This window comes from Epinephelus lanceolatus, chromosome 1 (assembly GCF_041903045.1).
Source record: "Epinephelus lanceolatus isolate andai-2023 chromosome 1, ASM4190304v1, whole genome shotgun sequence".
In the NCBI taxonomy this organism is placed as follows: Eukaryota; Metazoa; Chordata; class Actinopteri; order Perciformes; family Serranidae; genus Epinephelus; species Epinephelus lanceolatus.
In genome coordinates this window covers 8027512-8044284 of record NC_135734.1, presented here as the reverse complement: position 1 = coordinate 8044284, position 16773 = coordinate 8027512, and the positions used below count along the sequence as shown (strand labels likewise).

At 41.1% G+C, this 16773-nt stretch overlaps 1 protein-coding gene across 1 annotated transcript in view; it reads left to right on the top strand.

Annotated features, from left to right (window-relative positions):
• LOC117256754 (receptor-type tyrosine-protein phosphatase gamma-like) overlaps positions 1–16773 on the top strand; it is a 621431-nt gene that overhangs the window by 425780 nt on the left and 178878 nt on the right. Inside the window, exon 5 of the mRNA XM_033626372.2 lies at positions 4499–4594. Coding sequence (XP_033482263.2) covers positions 4499–4594 — 96 coding nt within the window. The remainder of the gene's footprint in view (positions 1–4498; positions 4595–16773) is intronic.

Sequence of the window (16773 nt, the reverse complement as noted above, 5' to 3'; positions counted from 1 at the left end):
CCAAAGTTTCTAGTAAAGAGGTAAACATCAGAGGAGTAATCCCTGTGACCAAAAAACAAAGGTTTCCTACCGTTCTGAACGCTCTGTTTCCAACTCGGGAAAACATAAAAACTTAGTTACTGATATCGGAAATTTCTCCATGATTTTGGATTATATTCCTGCTGGAACATGTGTAGTTGCATTAAGAGTTTTTTTTCCATAGTTAAAGAGTGTCATTATTCTCTATTACAGCTGCAGGTACACCACTAATGGAATGTTGCTACATGCTAACATCAAGGAAACGTAATCTTGTTAGCTGATGCTGTAAATTTCTCTCAGATTTCAGATCACATTCCTGCTGCAACGTGTCTGCTTGTTTAGGAGCTTTAATTAGTGAATTTTTTCCATGATAAAAAGTGCCACTATTTAGCTGCAATGATGGTTCAGAGGCTTTGACATAGGGAAGACCTGGAAACACTGACCAATAGATGGATGCCAAAACAAAGCGTCTTAGACAGAGGGTGAGTGCAGGTGAATGCATAGACTAATAAAATTCCATGTGTGTAATCCTATGTGGCATGAGGTTTTGTGATGGAATGATATTAAATTAATTCATATATTAGTAGCCAGTGTTGTAATTAATTTCTAATGAATTCACTGACACTGAAATACATGTAAAAGCATTTGTCATATTGCCGGGGGACCCAGCAGCCTGTTTAAAGGCCTCAGTGGCCTGCTAGCTACAACACTTTAAACTCATGTGCATCATGTCGCTCAGCTTTAACTGTCACAGATGGCTAAATGTTGCGTTCATATCAGCCGCAGAGTGAAATGCAGTCTTTCATCCTCTTTATGTCATCACCGTCTCATTTCACTATGTGAGAACGCACACATCAACATCATAAAGGCAAATACTGCTGTGTTTAAAGTGATTCTAATTGTTCTCACTGCTACATTCACAAGCACAATCCCCCACGTTGACTTTAATTAATACCCATTTGGGAGAATGTGTTGTTCCAGTTGAGCTGTCTCCGCTATAAATTCACCAAACAGACTCTATATCAGGCTGCTTGACAACTGTTTACTTTGCAAGTAGATCAAAAAGCGATGCATGGGGCTCTTTATGTGCGGATTAGCAAGCTGGAGAAAATGCGAGACAAGTGATATTGGCAGCGTTGATCTTGGCAAGGAAAAAGACCCCAGAATTGCTTTTGGCATACACGAAGGTGTTCCTAGACACTGCAAATGTGCACATGAACACTGTTTCTATATAAATGCACACACACACAGGCACAATAATGTGTTTTTCATTTCAACATTTGTTGTGTGCCTAAATGCGTCATGCCTCCATATCACCATGACAACGGAATAGTGGCTGACTGTTTGACCAGTTTTCTGTGTGTATGTGTGTGTGTGTGTGTGTGTGTGTGTTGGTTCTCATTGGTTTTCACTGAGCAACAACACATCATCCAAGTCCATTTCACAGTATTATTGACAGTACTGACAATTTACTATCACTTTTACTTATACAGCTGTGTTTATATAATCTCACATAGTTTGGTAGTCCAATTAGTTTGTCCAGTTAATGGATTATCAGGGAATTGGGTGTAATAATAAAAAATCAATCCAATGACCAAAATCAACCAATTGAATAAATAAAAAAATAAAAAAATGTATCCACTAATGATTATTGTGTGTGTATCAAAACCTAATATATCTTCTGCCTCTGAGCCTCGGAGCCTTATTGTTGTCCAGAAAGCATTAAAAACACATCAGTTAGCCACACTGTTGCACTGGGAGACACGTTCCTTCATTAACTAACCCACTGTAGTTTATTTTGACTCAATCCCACCGAGCATCCTCCTATTTATAGGATATCAGTTGTGTTGTATTCAACCAAATAAATTCTTGGTTGACCTCAGCTAGTTGATGGGTAGATGGGGGGGGGGGGGGGGGGGGAATTACTACACGTTATCTCTAGATTAAAGGCTCTCTGAGTCTTCCTAAGCTTGAAAAGTTTTTGTCACATACAGCAATTATCTCCTCACAATCCACTAGCTACATGTCCTCCAAATATGCTGTGAAAAAGTCCGGTCTCTGTAGGCAGCCCAGGCTCTGCAAATGGCAACAAAAACGCTGTGGTCCAGGCTGCACCAACCAACCAACGCGAGACCAGCGAAAGCAAGCACACACACATGAACACGGTGCCCATGTCTCACGGTCTCATGCAAGCGTGAACGCGGTGCCCAGAGAGGCAGTTAGAGCTACAGGCTATAATGAGGCTAAAAGGCAAGCTAGCTCTGTTGTTTTTGATAACACTGTTGAACGTAAACAGAAGTCAAGTGTTTTTGTTGCCATTTGCGGAGCCTGGGCTGCCTACAGAGACCGGACTTTTTCACAGCATATTCAGAGGACATGTAGCTAGCGGATCGTGAGGAGATGTTTGCTGTATGTGACAAAAACTTTTCAAGTTTAGGAAGCCTTTAACTAAGTTGCCACATTGCACTGAGTGCACACTACCTGATTCAATTTTGAGAGCGGAACGAGTCACTTTGAGGGGGTTGTGACGGTCAAAAAAATTTATCCACTGTTTTATAGATGTCTCTTCTCAATGTAAATCTATGGGAAAAGTCTTTTTGGGCCCAATGGCACCATGTGACGGACCGTGGAAATGGCAGTACCACTGTTTGGCGACTATGAAAATTGGCTTCAAATCCCAACATACTTCCTGGGGGCCTGCTTTATCCGAATTTGGATAGAGGACAGGAAGGGGGCGTGGTTTCATTTCTGTTGCATTTCTGTAACTTAAAATTCATTGGCAATAAAACTGTTGTGCCTTCAAAGCATCTAATTGATTTAATTCAATCAAATTAAAGAAATATCTGCCTATCTCCATTTCTCTATCTTTTTCTTCTTTAGAAGTGTCTAAAACAGCACGACCAACACTTTAACGGGGGGACGGTCAGGTTTATAAATCAAAAGATTTTATTTTGCATTGTACACAGAAACTAATTACAACAAACATATATAGAATATATATCCCTCAATTGAAGGGAACAATCCTAAATTTTGACAATGCTGCATTTGAGTTTTATTTGCATTTCTACCATGTTATTTTAAATGGGGAAAGAACACAGACTATAGCCAAAAACTACATCTCTTATGCTATATTTTGATGTATAGGTTGCAGGGGTTTGAAAGAAATCCAGCTGCCACACTAGGCTTTTGTCTCACTACTCCCGAGTTTACCTGAGTTATAGCCGGGAGCTATGATGCACACTGGGTTGAGCATTCCAAGTAAGTTAGTAATAACTTACAGAAACACCCCAGCCTCTCTCAGTCCCCGTCTCTCATACAGACACACGCCTTTGAGAGCACAACAGCTCTATCTCTGTCCTTGTCTCAGTCTCATAAAGTCAGCTCTTGAAGAGTCTGTGGGTGCAGTTTTAAAAGTCCCTGACCCACACCTCACTTGCGGTCAGCTCTCAGCCCGCTCCCTGCTGTGTGGTGTTAGGGTTACTTAGCCTTATGTTACAAACAGAATGTGTTTTTATCTTGCGCTCATCCACAGGGTTATGAATCGACCAGAAGAAACATAATGGCAGACACACAGACATGTCAGTCACATTTTTTTTGTCCCCCACATATCAATTTTCAACTTTGGGTAGAATAAATATCTGTTAACTTATTGGGATTCAGGTTAATCCCTAGTTTGTATGGATCATAGTGCCTACTGGTCAGAGGTCATAGGTCGTTCATCTCCTACTTACCACTATTTACCACTGCGTCACCAGTTGCAATAAAATCATGAACTGCAGTTTTTCTTCATTCTTGCAATTACCCAAACACTGACTAAGCAGTGGAGTGCATATTTTCAGCTGAGTCATTTTTCCAGTTTGAAGCCCAGAGCTGTTGATTCCATATGTTGCCAGCTTGTTTAGCCCACATTACTTTGAGAAAATCTCGCAGAAAAACTGCAGCGTGGAGTTTTATTTCTATTGGTTATTTTCATCAGTTTTAAAATTTTATTAAAACTCGGTCGTACTTCTGCACATAAAGGTGCTGCTCCCAGCAATAAAATATTTGAATTCAGCAGTTGCTGGGTTGCATAGGGGCAGGTCTATGTGAAACGCCAGTATACATATAATCAGAGGCACTTATTAGAATCTCTGTTTTGCTTGTATTCAACTGCAGGAAGTGTTGAGACACCCTCTTATGAATTAATAAAAAAATAATAAACACTGCAGGTTATCATAGACTTTTTCATAGATTCACCTTTAATAATTTTGCAGTATCGTTCTACATAAAGTACAGAATTCATTGATACATGTATGTCTTTTTTTTCTTACTACACGTCATCGTGTTTTGCCACAGATAGACATTCCAAGAGAGACAGCGTCATCAGTAGCTTAACAATCTTAGTTGTTAATTTTGAGGGAGATGTTTATTGAATTTGAACTGAGGGTTTATTCTCTTTAATGTGTCCCCCAGCCTAACTCAATGTTTCTGTCTCTCACAGATGCAGATCTACATGTACAACTCAGATGACTTTGACAGTCTCAGTGCAGCTCTGAGGGAGAAGAGGATCATCGCAGCCATGGCCGTGTTTTTCCAGGTAGGAACAGCTTTTTTCCCCGAGCCTGTTTGTGTATGTGTGTACACGTATTTAAAAAAAAAAATGAGGCAGTGACCAGTTTGTGGGATTTGGATTTCGTGGTTCATGGTTTGAGGGTTCAGCCCAAAATTAAACTTCTGTCATTATCTGTTTATCATTGTGCCAGAGTTTATTTGTTGTCTGTGACAACTAAACAAAACGCAGAGAGTGAGCTTTCATAGTTCCGTCTCATTATCTAACAAGGGAAATCTAGGCCATGTGGACCCTCAGTGCAGCTGCAGGGCTTAGTGTTTTGATGTTCTTTTTTGAAAACCTCATTTAGCTAAAGTCTATCAGATGGACGTGGACTGCAGAGACTCAACTGATGAAGAGGGAAGAAATGATGAAATATCCTCCATTTAGGGACGAGCTGTTCTGCAAAAGTTTGAATTGTAATTGGTTCATACATTCTCTGGGTTTGACTGAGCATGAATACATTGATCAAAATTAATTAAACAATGTGGCTGAGGGATGGTTATTAAAATAAGGGGACTCTGTTTAAATGATCTATAGCACATGGTCTAAAGTGCTTTTAGGTTGTGTCCAACTCTACTTTGCTAGTTAAATGGTGCATAATCTGGGTACAAAGTAAGGCGCTGTGTTAGTTTCTTAATTGATCATAGGTGTGTTTTGGGCTTAACATGAATTTAACCAAGTGACATCTCCCATTCCCTTTAAAAGCCAGATGTGTCTGCACCTGCCACACTGCTATCTACATGGTGGATTCAGCAAACTGGAGCAGTGAGCAGTTTTCTGTTGAGAGTAATGCAGTAAGAGGCACCTACCTGCACAGTTTTGTGTGTGTACACATGTTGTGATCCTCCTGTCTGAATATTGGCCCATACACATGCCATGATTTTTGCACCCTCAAATCCATTGTTTTCAATAAAGAGGCAGAGAAGGCGTGCTCAAAAGCGATGCTGTCATGGCACACAAGCACTCCCAAGCACCTATGTTTCAGTAAGCAGTGGCTGCTCCCTGAGATAAACAAAGTTCAACTTTTGGAAAACAGCAACACGTACTGCAGGTCATGTGACAAGGAACAACCAATTACAGCTGATAAATGGCTTGCTTTTCTGCCATAAATATCAAATACAGAAAAGAAGTTGTTTGTATTAGTGCAGGGCTCCCCAGAGCTTTACACCTGTCCCACAGACAACATTTTAGGCCCAGCTCTGAATTTGGGATTTCTGGTTAGCAGGCTATGACACAGTGCTAGTTATGGTTGCTCAGCAACTTCAGACGTCTGCGTCTGCAACTTTAAAAGTTGGCACAGAGTAGGAACAAGACAAGCAACCACCACGCTACCTCACGTATTTCCAGACAGTGAAAGACACGGAATGCATCCTGGCCCATATGTGCCATTTGAATAGTGTGAAAATACTGCGCCATTCTGACTGTAGACCAGGTTTTTGTTGGTCAATGGCACATTCGCTTCCTGCTGCCACAAAATAGTGGAAGTGCATTTGCTGCTGGACTTGGAAATGATTGTGTCAGTCGGAAACTAGCAACAACAGTTGTGCCACTGTACCTCGCTTTGCGGCAGGTGGCAGATAGGTACCAGAGACTTGGGCAAACAAGTCGACTTTTTTAAGATACTGAAAAAAAAAAAAAAAAATGTGGCCAAAGGTTAGTACCTTAAATGGAGCAATGAACTGTGGGTGAAAAACTGGATAAAAGATGTTAACATTAATTTCACCCAATCAATATTCATTCATTCATTCATTCTTCTTTTTCTTCTTCTTCTTATAGAAATAATTATCCAATTTATTTTATTTAAATTAATTAAAAATAATGCAGTAACTCACTCAGCAAGTTTTCTTGAATTTATGCTTGATGAGTTCTTTTGATAATAGTTATGTAAAATTGCGCCTCAGGATCTAAAACATATTGAACTTATTACACTAAGTTTGGTAGGTAAAAAAAAATATTTGAGCAGAGTTAACATTTAGCGTGGAGTGAGATGAGGACTGCAGTAGGTTTAAGGTCAGAGGTCAGTGTGTGTGGTTGTATACTCCCCTCACACTGTGTACTGCTTGTTATCTCTCTCAGTTTTATTTTATCAGTTGGTTTTTCCAGGAGCTAAAAACCCTGACTTCTGTGTCTGCATGTTGTGATGGTGTGTGAGTATGAGCCATAAAATCTGTAGATCAAGATCAAAGTCCAGCCACCAATAAAGACCTCTCAGGCCTGTTGAGTGGAGCTGTGGGTGGACTGGGATCATTGTCAGCTCTATCACTCTCAATTGGCAGGAATAAAAAGTTCATTTGAGGCCATCGATTACCTAAGTGGGCTTTTACTCGGACCATTAACCCCCAGTTAATATTTCCCTCTCTCACTTCAGTCTCTCTCTCTCTGTCTGTCTGTAGTCTCTCTTTCACTCCCCTCCTCTCAGACTCATATGTCTTGTGCGGACAAACATATGCTCACGCTTGTACAACTAAATCATAAAGACATCTCTCTGTTTCTCTATCTATCCCAGAACAAATGATGGGAAGTAAAATATGTTTACATTACAAGAAGATGAAAGATAAGAATTTGAATAAATAGATACTATAAAGTAAGCCCAAAGCAAGAGATTAATGTGAACAATAAGATTTTTTCTTTCGCAGTTTTTTAAGGGTTTTTTTTTTTTTTTTGAGAGCTCTTGTCCTGAGGAAAGGTCAGTGGGATCTTCTATAATTCTCTAGAGGACAATATGTTGACAAAATAATAAGTAAGCAATTGGTATGGATAGATCTGCAGTTATAACGAGACGGGGGAGATGAGTAGACAGAGTGTCGAAGCTGCCGGAAGAAATGGCAGAAAAAGTCTGCTTTATTTTGAAAAGAAGCCAAAAGTGCTACTTTCCCTAACAGATAACTCCAGTTATCCTCTGGTATGGGAGACATTCTATCTGTTTTTTTGGTTCTCTTTCCCTCCACCACCCTTCTGATTTATGATATAGCAGTACGCACACATTTCCTCTGAACCTGGTGATGATATTGTGCAGTTGCAGCTCGCAACTCAAAGATTGATTTGAACCCGGTGCCCTCAATAACTTGGCTCTCGCAGATAGATCTCGACAGGTTGTGCTCGTGTGTTTGTTCCTATGCAAAGAGAAGTGTGTGTGGGCGCCAGCCTCAAAAGTGCATTTTTCTTTATTCATCCAGATGCTACTTGTTCTCCCACTCCGCACACATGCTTCAGTTTTTCTTGGGTGACCTGAGAAGGCAGGCTCTATCTGTGTGTGATTGTGAGTGTGTATACAGGAGGCCAATAGTTTTATTGTTTTTACAGAAAACGCACATATTGTATGATGCATGTCAAACTGAAACTCAGCACCAACATATTCAAACACCTCTCAGAGGATCTGTGTAGATCAGGTGTTTGCATTGATGCATTTTTATTATATGCTCTGTTGGTTCAAACACAGCATCTATGTGAGTTTGTCACCGCGTGTGGATAAAGTGTGTTTCTCTGTTGCAGATTTTCATCACTCGAATAGCTTTTGTCGTGTAAGAAAAAAACAACTGTACATTTTAACTTTGTGAGCTACTATTGCTGTGTGTGTGTGTGTGTGTGTGAGAGAGAGAGAGAGAGAGAGAGAGAAAGAGAAAGAGAGAGAGGGACAGTCTCCTGAGCCCGCTTGTGTTGACGCTGATGAGTCCTGTTCAGAGAGAAGTTCTTCTGGACTGATGAGCTTAAATGTGTCCTCTGCCAGGCTGTACTATACTACAGCAGCCTCCCACACAGCACTCCTCAGGGACAGTAAAGACTTAAAACTTCAGTGTGTGTGAGCTAAGACATTTAAGCTTAAGGGTTTGTTTTTTTCATCCTTTTTCCAAATAAAATGGCAGAATTGGAATTTTTTTTTTAAAAAGTGATGAAAATAATCTTTTTTTGTTGTTGTTGTTTTTCCTTTACAATAAACAAACATTTAACTGCATTTTGATGTCAGCAGATACACTTTTCTTATCCAAAAATTTCAAGCTGGTTTACCTTCACACTGCTGAGTAGGGCTCTATTTTTGTTAACTCGGCAGCGCAGCACAGATTGCAGTCAACTGTGCCCTGCTCAGTGTGCCGGGGGCGTGCCAAGCACATTTTTGGTAATGTTGTGGGTGGGCTCATCTGGCGCACCTGTGGCACACATGCATACATGATGGGGTAGTTTGGCATGTCAGAGAATCACTTTGCCAGAATAAATTTAGGCTTTTGTATTTGCATAGTTGTATGTTGGGGCCACGCTGTCTATGGTACTGAAACTGATGGATCGATAGAAAGACGGAAGAAGTCAGAAAAAAAGAGAGAAGGAGAGAGAGACCTGCAAGCTGCAAACAGCCGTTTCTATGGAACTGTTTATAAGTTCATATAATATCTTCTCTGAATAATAAATGTATTATTTGATTTTGAAACAATAGCTTTACGCTGTTATTTAGCCTTTCCGTAGCTGTTTCATGGTTAACGGTTGATTAGCTTTCTTTAATGGGGGAAGAAAAATGCCCCCTCGCAATTTTTAACAGCTCCCTCGGTCCCTTCATCCTGGCGCCTTGCCTGGTAAAGCCATAGGTAAAAGCATATACAGATAAAGTGACAATATGACACTGAAGAGACAAAAGCCATTTACTGATACCACCATAGTACCATATATGTAACAAAGGTTAAATTTAAAATGCCTCTTTAAATCTGAAATTATTTTTAGTTTAATACAAATCAGTTTGACTGTTTCATATGCAAAATTAACTGCTGACAATATGGGGACAAATAGTCGTCTTCTTATTACTACACTAACTCAAAAATACAGTTGAATTTGGATTTTTAAACTAACAAATAATAACAATAACAGATAATAATTTCTTGGAGCATCACTGTAAAATCTAACCCAAACAATCTCATCCCATTGTGTTAGTGATCACAGCAACACGTCTAGGGGAGCACGGGCAACCTCCTAACGTAGGGTAAATTGTAACATGGACTTTTTAAGTGGTTACACAGGCTCAGTCCTTTCATGCTTCTGGCCAGTTGACCACAATACCGCCAAAGAGTGACCTGCATATTCCGCAGTTCTAGAAAGCTGTTCATTTTTAGCTCAGTGGCCTAGCGGTAGAGTGTCCGCCCTGAGACTGGGAGGTCGTGGGTTCGATCCCTGGCTGGGTCATACCAAAGACTATAAAAATGGGACCCATTGCCTCCCTGCTTGGCACTTAGCACCAGGGGTTGGAATTGGGGGGTTAGATCACCACATAATTCCCAAGCGCAACACTGCTGCTGCTCACCGCTCCCTCCGGGGATGGGTCAAATGTGCAGAACAAATTTCACACACTCAGGTGTGTGACAATCAGTGGGACTTTAACTTTAACATGTTGTTAGAATTAAACAAAAAAATATCTCAAACATTCATGGTGACGTTTAGCTAAAATGTGTAAGGTTGTGCCCCACTCTCTCTACATGTATTTACTCAAGCGGCTGATGGTTTGGTCAGATCACTAACGTTTATAAAAACAGTGGTGATAGAACCCCCTGTTTCAATTATAATCAGCTGAGAAACAAAAAAAGAGCGTTGCCATGTTCAATGGGACACTTGATCACACTTGTTGGAGCTGGTCTGCTTTCACTAATAGAAAAACCCACAGTGAACATAAGAATAGAAACCCTCATACTGTACAGTGTGATGAAGTCCAACCAAAGTCAAAAAACAGCTCTTTTACAACTGTTAATAGTTTGAACAAAGCAGTATGCCTTAAATTTTGGGAGGAAGTCATTTAATTCTGCTTGCATGGGTCTTGCCTTTTTCATATAATTGTTTAAATCAAATTATCATTCCATCTTTATTCTGTGTCAACATGGTCAGGGCTGTCTTGTTTTCTTTTCCTCCCGACTGTGTCTCCATTCATATGTAATCTTCTCCCTCCCCTTCCATCAGTGTGTTTCTGCAGCAACTACATTGTTGCTCCTGTGTCATGTATTAATTAAATCATCACGCTCGTGTTACAGGACAAATTGGGCCCATCAAGTAGGCTGAGCTTGGGAATCGCGCTTTTATGACCCAGCATTGCATTGCACCGCAGCCTCTGATTGAAATAGATGGCCGTTGTAAACAGCTATCATTGCCCTTTTATTTGCTTATTTACAGCGCTGCATGCCTCCACTTTTTTATAGAGGCCCAGCTGGGATGCAAATCACATGGAGCATCCACTCTACTTTTTACTTTTTGTTCCTTAAGTTAACATGAAAATCCCACTGAGTCTCATCTCACATGATTTTGGGGCATCTGTACCTCCTTTAATATTACAGAGAAGAGAGAGAGAGGCAGAGGAGGGAGAAGAAGTAAGGCACGGAACAAAGAGAATAAAGAAAAAGCTTTCTTGGACTTGACTTAAACTCCACATTGTGAGTCATACACACTCTGCTGCATACTGACAAAAGAGCTTATTTAGACAAGGACAAGGAGTAGGAAGGAGGAAAATAAATCTGAAAGCACATTTCAAAACAGCCTAATTCCACATGGCATTGATTGATATCATGAAAAAGGTGATGGTACATGTGAAGCAGTGATTTTCTTAAGCAATTCTATTGTTCACAACACTATCCATGCAGGAGTCACAAGACACACATGATCATAAAGAATGTGGGATACAATGAATTGTACAACTGGGGACAACAGTGCAGACTTTGGGCTTTTATTATGTTGCACCCAAAAAGTGAGAGTGGGCGGGGATTTCTCATTTTGTTTAACAGAGACTGTCCTCTCAAAAAGAGCAACAGCATCAGTCACTTCGGCAAGTGCCCCCCAAAAATCCTCCACCAATCAGTCAAACATTAAAACCACTGACTGGTGAGGAGAACATTGGTCATCTTGCAATGCTCTATTGGGAAACATCGTGTCCTGGCATTCATGCTGATGCCTGCTGACACATACCACCCAAACACGATTGCAGACCAAGTACCCCCTTTCATGGTGATGCCACTCCCAGATAGCAGTGCCCCCACCCAGGAGGACAATGTACCATGCCCCACTGCACCTGACAAAGAGCTCAAGGTATCCACCTGGCCTCCAAATTCCCAAGATCCCAGTCTGATCGAGCATATTTGGCGACGTACTGGTACCCCACCTTGTAACCCACAGGACTGTGTTCATAGCCTAGTAAGACCTGGCTATGGGAAATGATGTTGCTTCGCCAATAGGTCTCAAATTATCTGCCACCAATGCCCCTGGGCCATTCCTGAGGTGGATATAAAAGAAGACAATAGACTAGAAAAGAGCTGCGTACATGACTCTGTAGCAGACAATTGGTGGCCAGTCAAAATGTCATGGTGGTTACTAATTTTTTATATCTCTTATTTATTCAGTCTCTCTTTCAAACTCTGTGTAGACTAATTTGGAACAATGTTCAAGTACTGCTTGGTCAGAGACTGATGGTATTTTCTAGCGCCCCATCATTGCATCGTACCAGCAAAGTGGCTAAAATTAGTAGCTGATGTTAGGTTTTTTTTGTTAACACACACCTTAGATTTCCCTGTGGTTCTTTGTAAATGCACAGTTGTATCATACTGTATTGTGTATGTGAGCAGAGGTTGTTAACAGTGTCATATTTGCAAAATTGGTGTATCGCTTCAAATTAACTCCACCTTTTTTGTAAGTTACAGAGCTGAAGGGTTCTTTTTCAGGTGGATACTTATGACCCATTGAAAAACTCCCATAAACATAAGAGAAACCCATATATATACAGTACAGGCCAAAAGTTTGGACACACCTTCTCATTCAATGCGTTTTCTTTATTTTCATGACTATTTACATTGTAGATTCTCACTGAAGGCATCAAAACTATGAATGAACACATGTGGAGTTATGTACTTAACAAAAAAAGGTGAAATAACTGAAAACATGTTTTATATTCTAGTTTCTTCAAAATAGCCACCCTTTGCTCTGATTACTGCTTTGCACACTCTTGGCATTCTCTCCATGAGCTTCAAGAGGTAGTCACCTGAAATGGTTTTCCAACAGTCTTGAAGGAGTTCCCAGAGGTGTTTAGCACTTGTTGGCCCCTTTGCCTTCACTCTGCGGTCCAGCTCACCCCAAACCATCTCGATTGGGTTCAGATCCGGTGACTGTGGAGGCCAGGTCATCTGCCGCAGCACTCCATCACTCTCCTTCTTGGTCAAATAGCCCTTACACAGCCTGGAGGTGTGTTTGGGGTCATTGTCCTGTTGAAAAATAAATGATCGTCCAACTAAACGCAAACCGGATGGGATGGCATGTCGCTGCAGGATGCTGTGGTAGCCATGCTGGTTCAGTGTGCCTTCAATTTTGAATAAATCCCCAACAGTGTCACCAGCAAAACACCCCCACACCATCACACCTCCTCCTCCATGCTTCACAGTGGGAACCAGGCATGTGGAATCCGTTCACCTTTTCTGCGTCTCACAAAGACACGGCAGTTGGAACCAAAGATCTCAAATTTGGACTCATCAGACCAAAGCACAGATTTCCACTGGTCTAATGTCCATTCCTTGTGTTTCTTGGCCCAAACAAATCTCTTCTGCTTGTTGCCTCTCCTTAGCAGTGGTTTCCTAGCAGCTATTTGACCATGAAGGCCTGATTGGCGCAGTCTCCTCTTAACAGTTGTTCTAGAGATGGGTCTGCTGCTGGAACTCTGTGTGGCATTCATCTGGTCTCTGATCTGAGCTGCTGTTAACTTGCCATTTCTGAGGCTGGTGACTCGGATGAACTTATCCTCAGAAGCAGAGGTGACTCTTGGTCTTCCTTTCCTGGGTCGGTCCTCATGTGTGCCAGTTTCGTTGTAGCGCTTGATGGTTTTTGCGACTCCACTTGGGGACACATTTAAAGTTTTTGCAATTTTCCGGACTGACTGACCTTCATTTCTTAAAGTAATGATGGCCACTCGTTTTTCTTTAGTTTGCTGATTGGTTCTTGCCATAATATGAATTTTAACAGTTGTCCAATAGGGCTGTCGGCTGTGTATTAACCTGACTTCTGCACAACACAACTGATGGTCCCAACCCCATTGATAAAGCAAGAAATTCCACTAATTAACCCTGATAAGGCACACCTGTGAAGTGGAAACCATTTCAGGTGACTACCTCTTGAAGCTCATGGAGAGAATGCCAAGAGTGTGCAAAGCAGTAATCAGAGCAAAGGGTGGCTATTTTGAAGAAACTAGAATATAAAACATGTTTTCAGTTATTTCACCTTTTTTTGTTAAGTACATAACTCCACATGTGTTCATTCATAGTTTTGATGCCTTCAGTGAGAATCTACAATGTAAATAGTCATGAAAATAAAGAAAACGCATTGAATGAGAAGGTGTGTCCAAACTTTTGGCCTGTACTGTATATGTACAGTACAGGCCAAAAGTTTGGACACACCTTCTCATTCAATGCGTTTTCTTTATTTTCATGACTATTTACATTGTAGATTCGGAAGAAGTCAGAAAAAAAGAGAGAAGGAGAGAGAGACCTGCAAGCTGCAAACAGCCGTTTCTATGGAACTGTTTATAAGTTCATATAATATCTTCTCTGAATAATAAATGTATTATTTGATTTTGAAACAATAGCTTTACGCTGTTATTTAGCCTTTCCGTAGCTGTTTCATGGTTAACGGTTGATTAGCTTTCTTTAATGGGGGAAGAAAAATGCCCCCTCGCAATTTTTAACAGCTCCCTCGGTCCCTTCATCCTGGCGCCTTGCCTGGTAAAGCCATAGGTAAAAGCATATACAGATAAAGTGACAATATGACACTGAAGAGACAAAAGCCATTTACTGATACCACCATAGTACCATATATGTAACAAAGGTTAAATTTAAAATGCCTCTTTAAATCTGAAATTATTTTTAGTTTAATTAATTTACGCATTGAATGAGAAGGTGTGTCCAAACTTTTGGCCTGTACTGTATATGTACAGTACAGGCCAAAAGTTTGGACACACCTTCTCATTCAATGCGTTTTCTTTATTTTCATGACTATTTACATTGTAGATTCTCACTGAAGGCATCAAAACTATGAATGAACACATGTGGAGTTATGTACTTAACAAAAAAAGGTGAAATAACTGAAAACATGTTTTATATTCTAGTTTCTTCAAAATAGCTACCCTTTGCTCTGATTACTGCTTTGCACACTCTTGGCATTCTCTCCATGAGCTTCAAGAGGTAGTCACCTGAAATGGTTTCCACTTCACAGGTGTGCCTTATCAGGGTTAATTAGTGGAATTTCTTGCTTTATCAATGGGGTTGGGACCATCAGTTGTGTTGTGCAGAGGTCAGGTTAATACACAGCCAACAGCCCTATTGGACAACTGTTAAAATTCATATTATGGCAAGAACCAATCAGCAAACTAAAGAAAAACGAGTGGCCATCATTACTTTAAGAAATGAAGGTCAGTCAGTCCGGAAAACTGCAAAAACTTTAAATGTGTCCCCAAGTGGAGTCGCAAAAACCATCAAGCGCTACAACGAAACTGGCACACATGAGGACCGACCCAGGAAAGGAAGACCAAGAGTCACCTCTGCTTCTGAGGATAAGTTCATCCGAGTCACCAGCCTCAGAAATCGCAAGTTAACAGCAGCTCAGATCAGAGACCAGATGAATGCCACACAGAGTTCTAGCAGCAGACCCATCTCTAGAACAACTGTTAAGAGGAGACTGCGCCAATCAGGCCTTCATGGTCAAATAGCTGCTAGGAAACCACTGCTAAGGAGAGGCAACAAGCAGAAGAGATTTGTTTGGGCCAAGAAACACAAGGAATGGACATTAGACCAGTGGAAATCTGTGCTTTGGTCTGATGAGTCCAAATTTGAGATCTTTGGTTCCAACCGCCGTGTCTTTGTGAGACGCAGAAAAGGTGAACGGATGGATTCCACATGCCTGGTTCCCACTGTGAAGCATGGAGGAGGAGGTGTGATGGTGTGGGGGTGTTTTGCTGGTGACACTGTTGGGGATTTATTCAAAATTGAAGGCACACTGAACCAGCATGGCTACCACAGCATCCTGCAGCGACATGCCATCCCATCCGGTTTGCGTTTAGTTGGACGATCATTTATTTTTCAACAGGACAATGACCCCAAACACACCTCCAGGCTGTGTAAGGGCTATTTGACCAAGAAGGAGAGTGATGGAGTGCTGCGGCAGATGACCTGGCCTCCACAGTCACCGGACCTGAACCCAATCGAGATGGTTTGGGGTGAGCTGGACCGCAGAGTGAAGGCAAAGGGGCCAACAAGTGCTAAACACCTCTGGGAACTCCTTCAAGACTGTCGGAAAACCATTTCAGGTGACTACCTCTTGAAGCTCATGGAGAGAATGCCAAGAGTGTGCAAAGCAGTAATCAGAGCAAAGGGTGGCTATTTTGAAGAAACTAGAATATAAAACATGTTTTCAGTTATTTCACCTTTTTTTGTTAAGTACATAACTCCACATGTGTTCATTCATAGTTTTGATGCCTTCAGTGAGAATCTACAATGTAAATAGTCATGAAAATAAAGAAAACGCATTGAATGAGAAGGTGTGTCCAAACTTTTGGCCTGTACTGTATATAAAAAAAGATGGATAGTATGAAGACATTCTCAGTACATTCACTCCTGGATCTATTCATTCCCAGACAACCTTGAGGTTCATTTGAATTGGTTTTCCATTCCGGGGGGGCTTTTCCTCACATTAAAGGTAGCAGTGTCAAAGTGGAGGTGCTCAGCAGGAGTAAGAACAGCTTGATGAAAACTTTGGTTTGAAGATAGGAGACCTCGTACCACTTCATTCTGCTCAAAATCCAATACCCCCCAATGACGGTAATTAGGCAGTATATGCCGACACTGCTAAACCACCACTGAGCTGCTTCCAATTCAGCACAGTGCACACCACTTGAGGAAACATTAGCCTCAGCAGTTATGCAGCGAAACAGAATTCATTACATGTCATTTGCCATCAGTCTTTTTTTTAAGCAATTTGTCAGGAATTTTCATCATTACTGATGTTTCAATCGATGAAGTTTTTGTTCTTCACTGTGATGAGGTGATGAAAGCTAATGTCCCAGTGTGCTTTGTCTTGGCCGTCTCTTCCCTGCATGACCGCTGCCCTACTTATTACACACCATTGCTCAGACTGACGAATCGTCAGCCACTGTCATCGCTCTCCTCCATCTCACC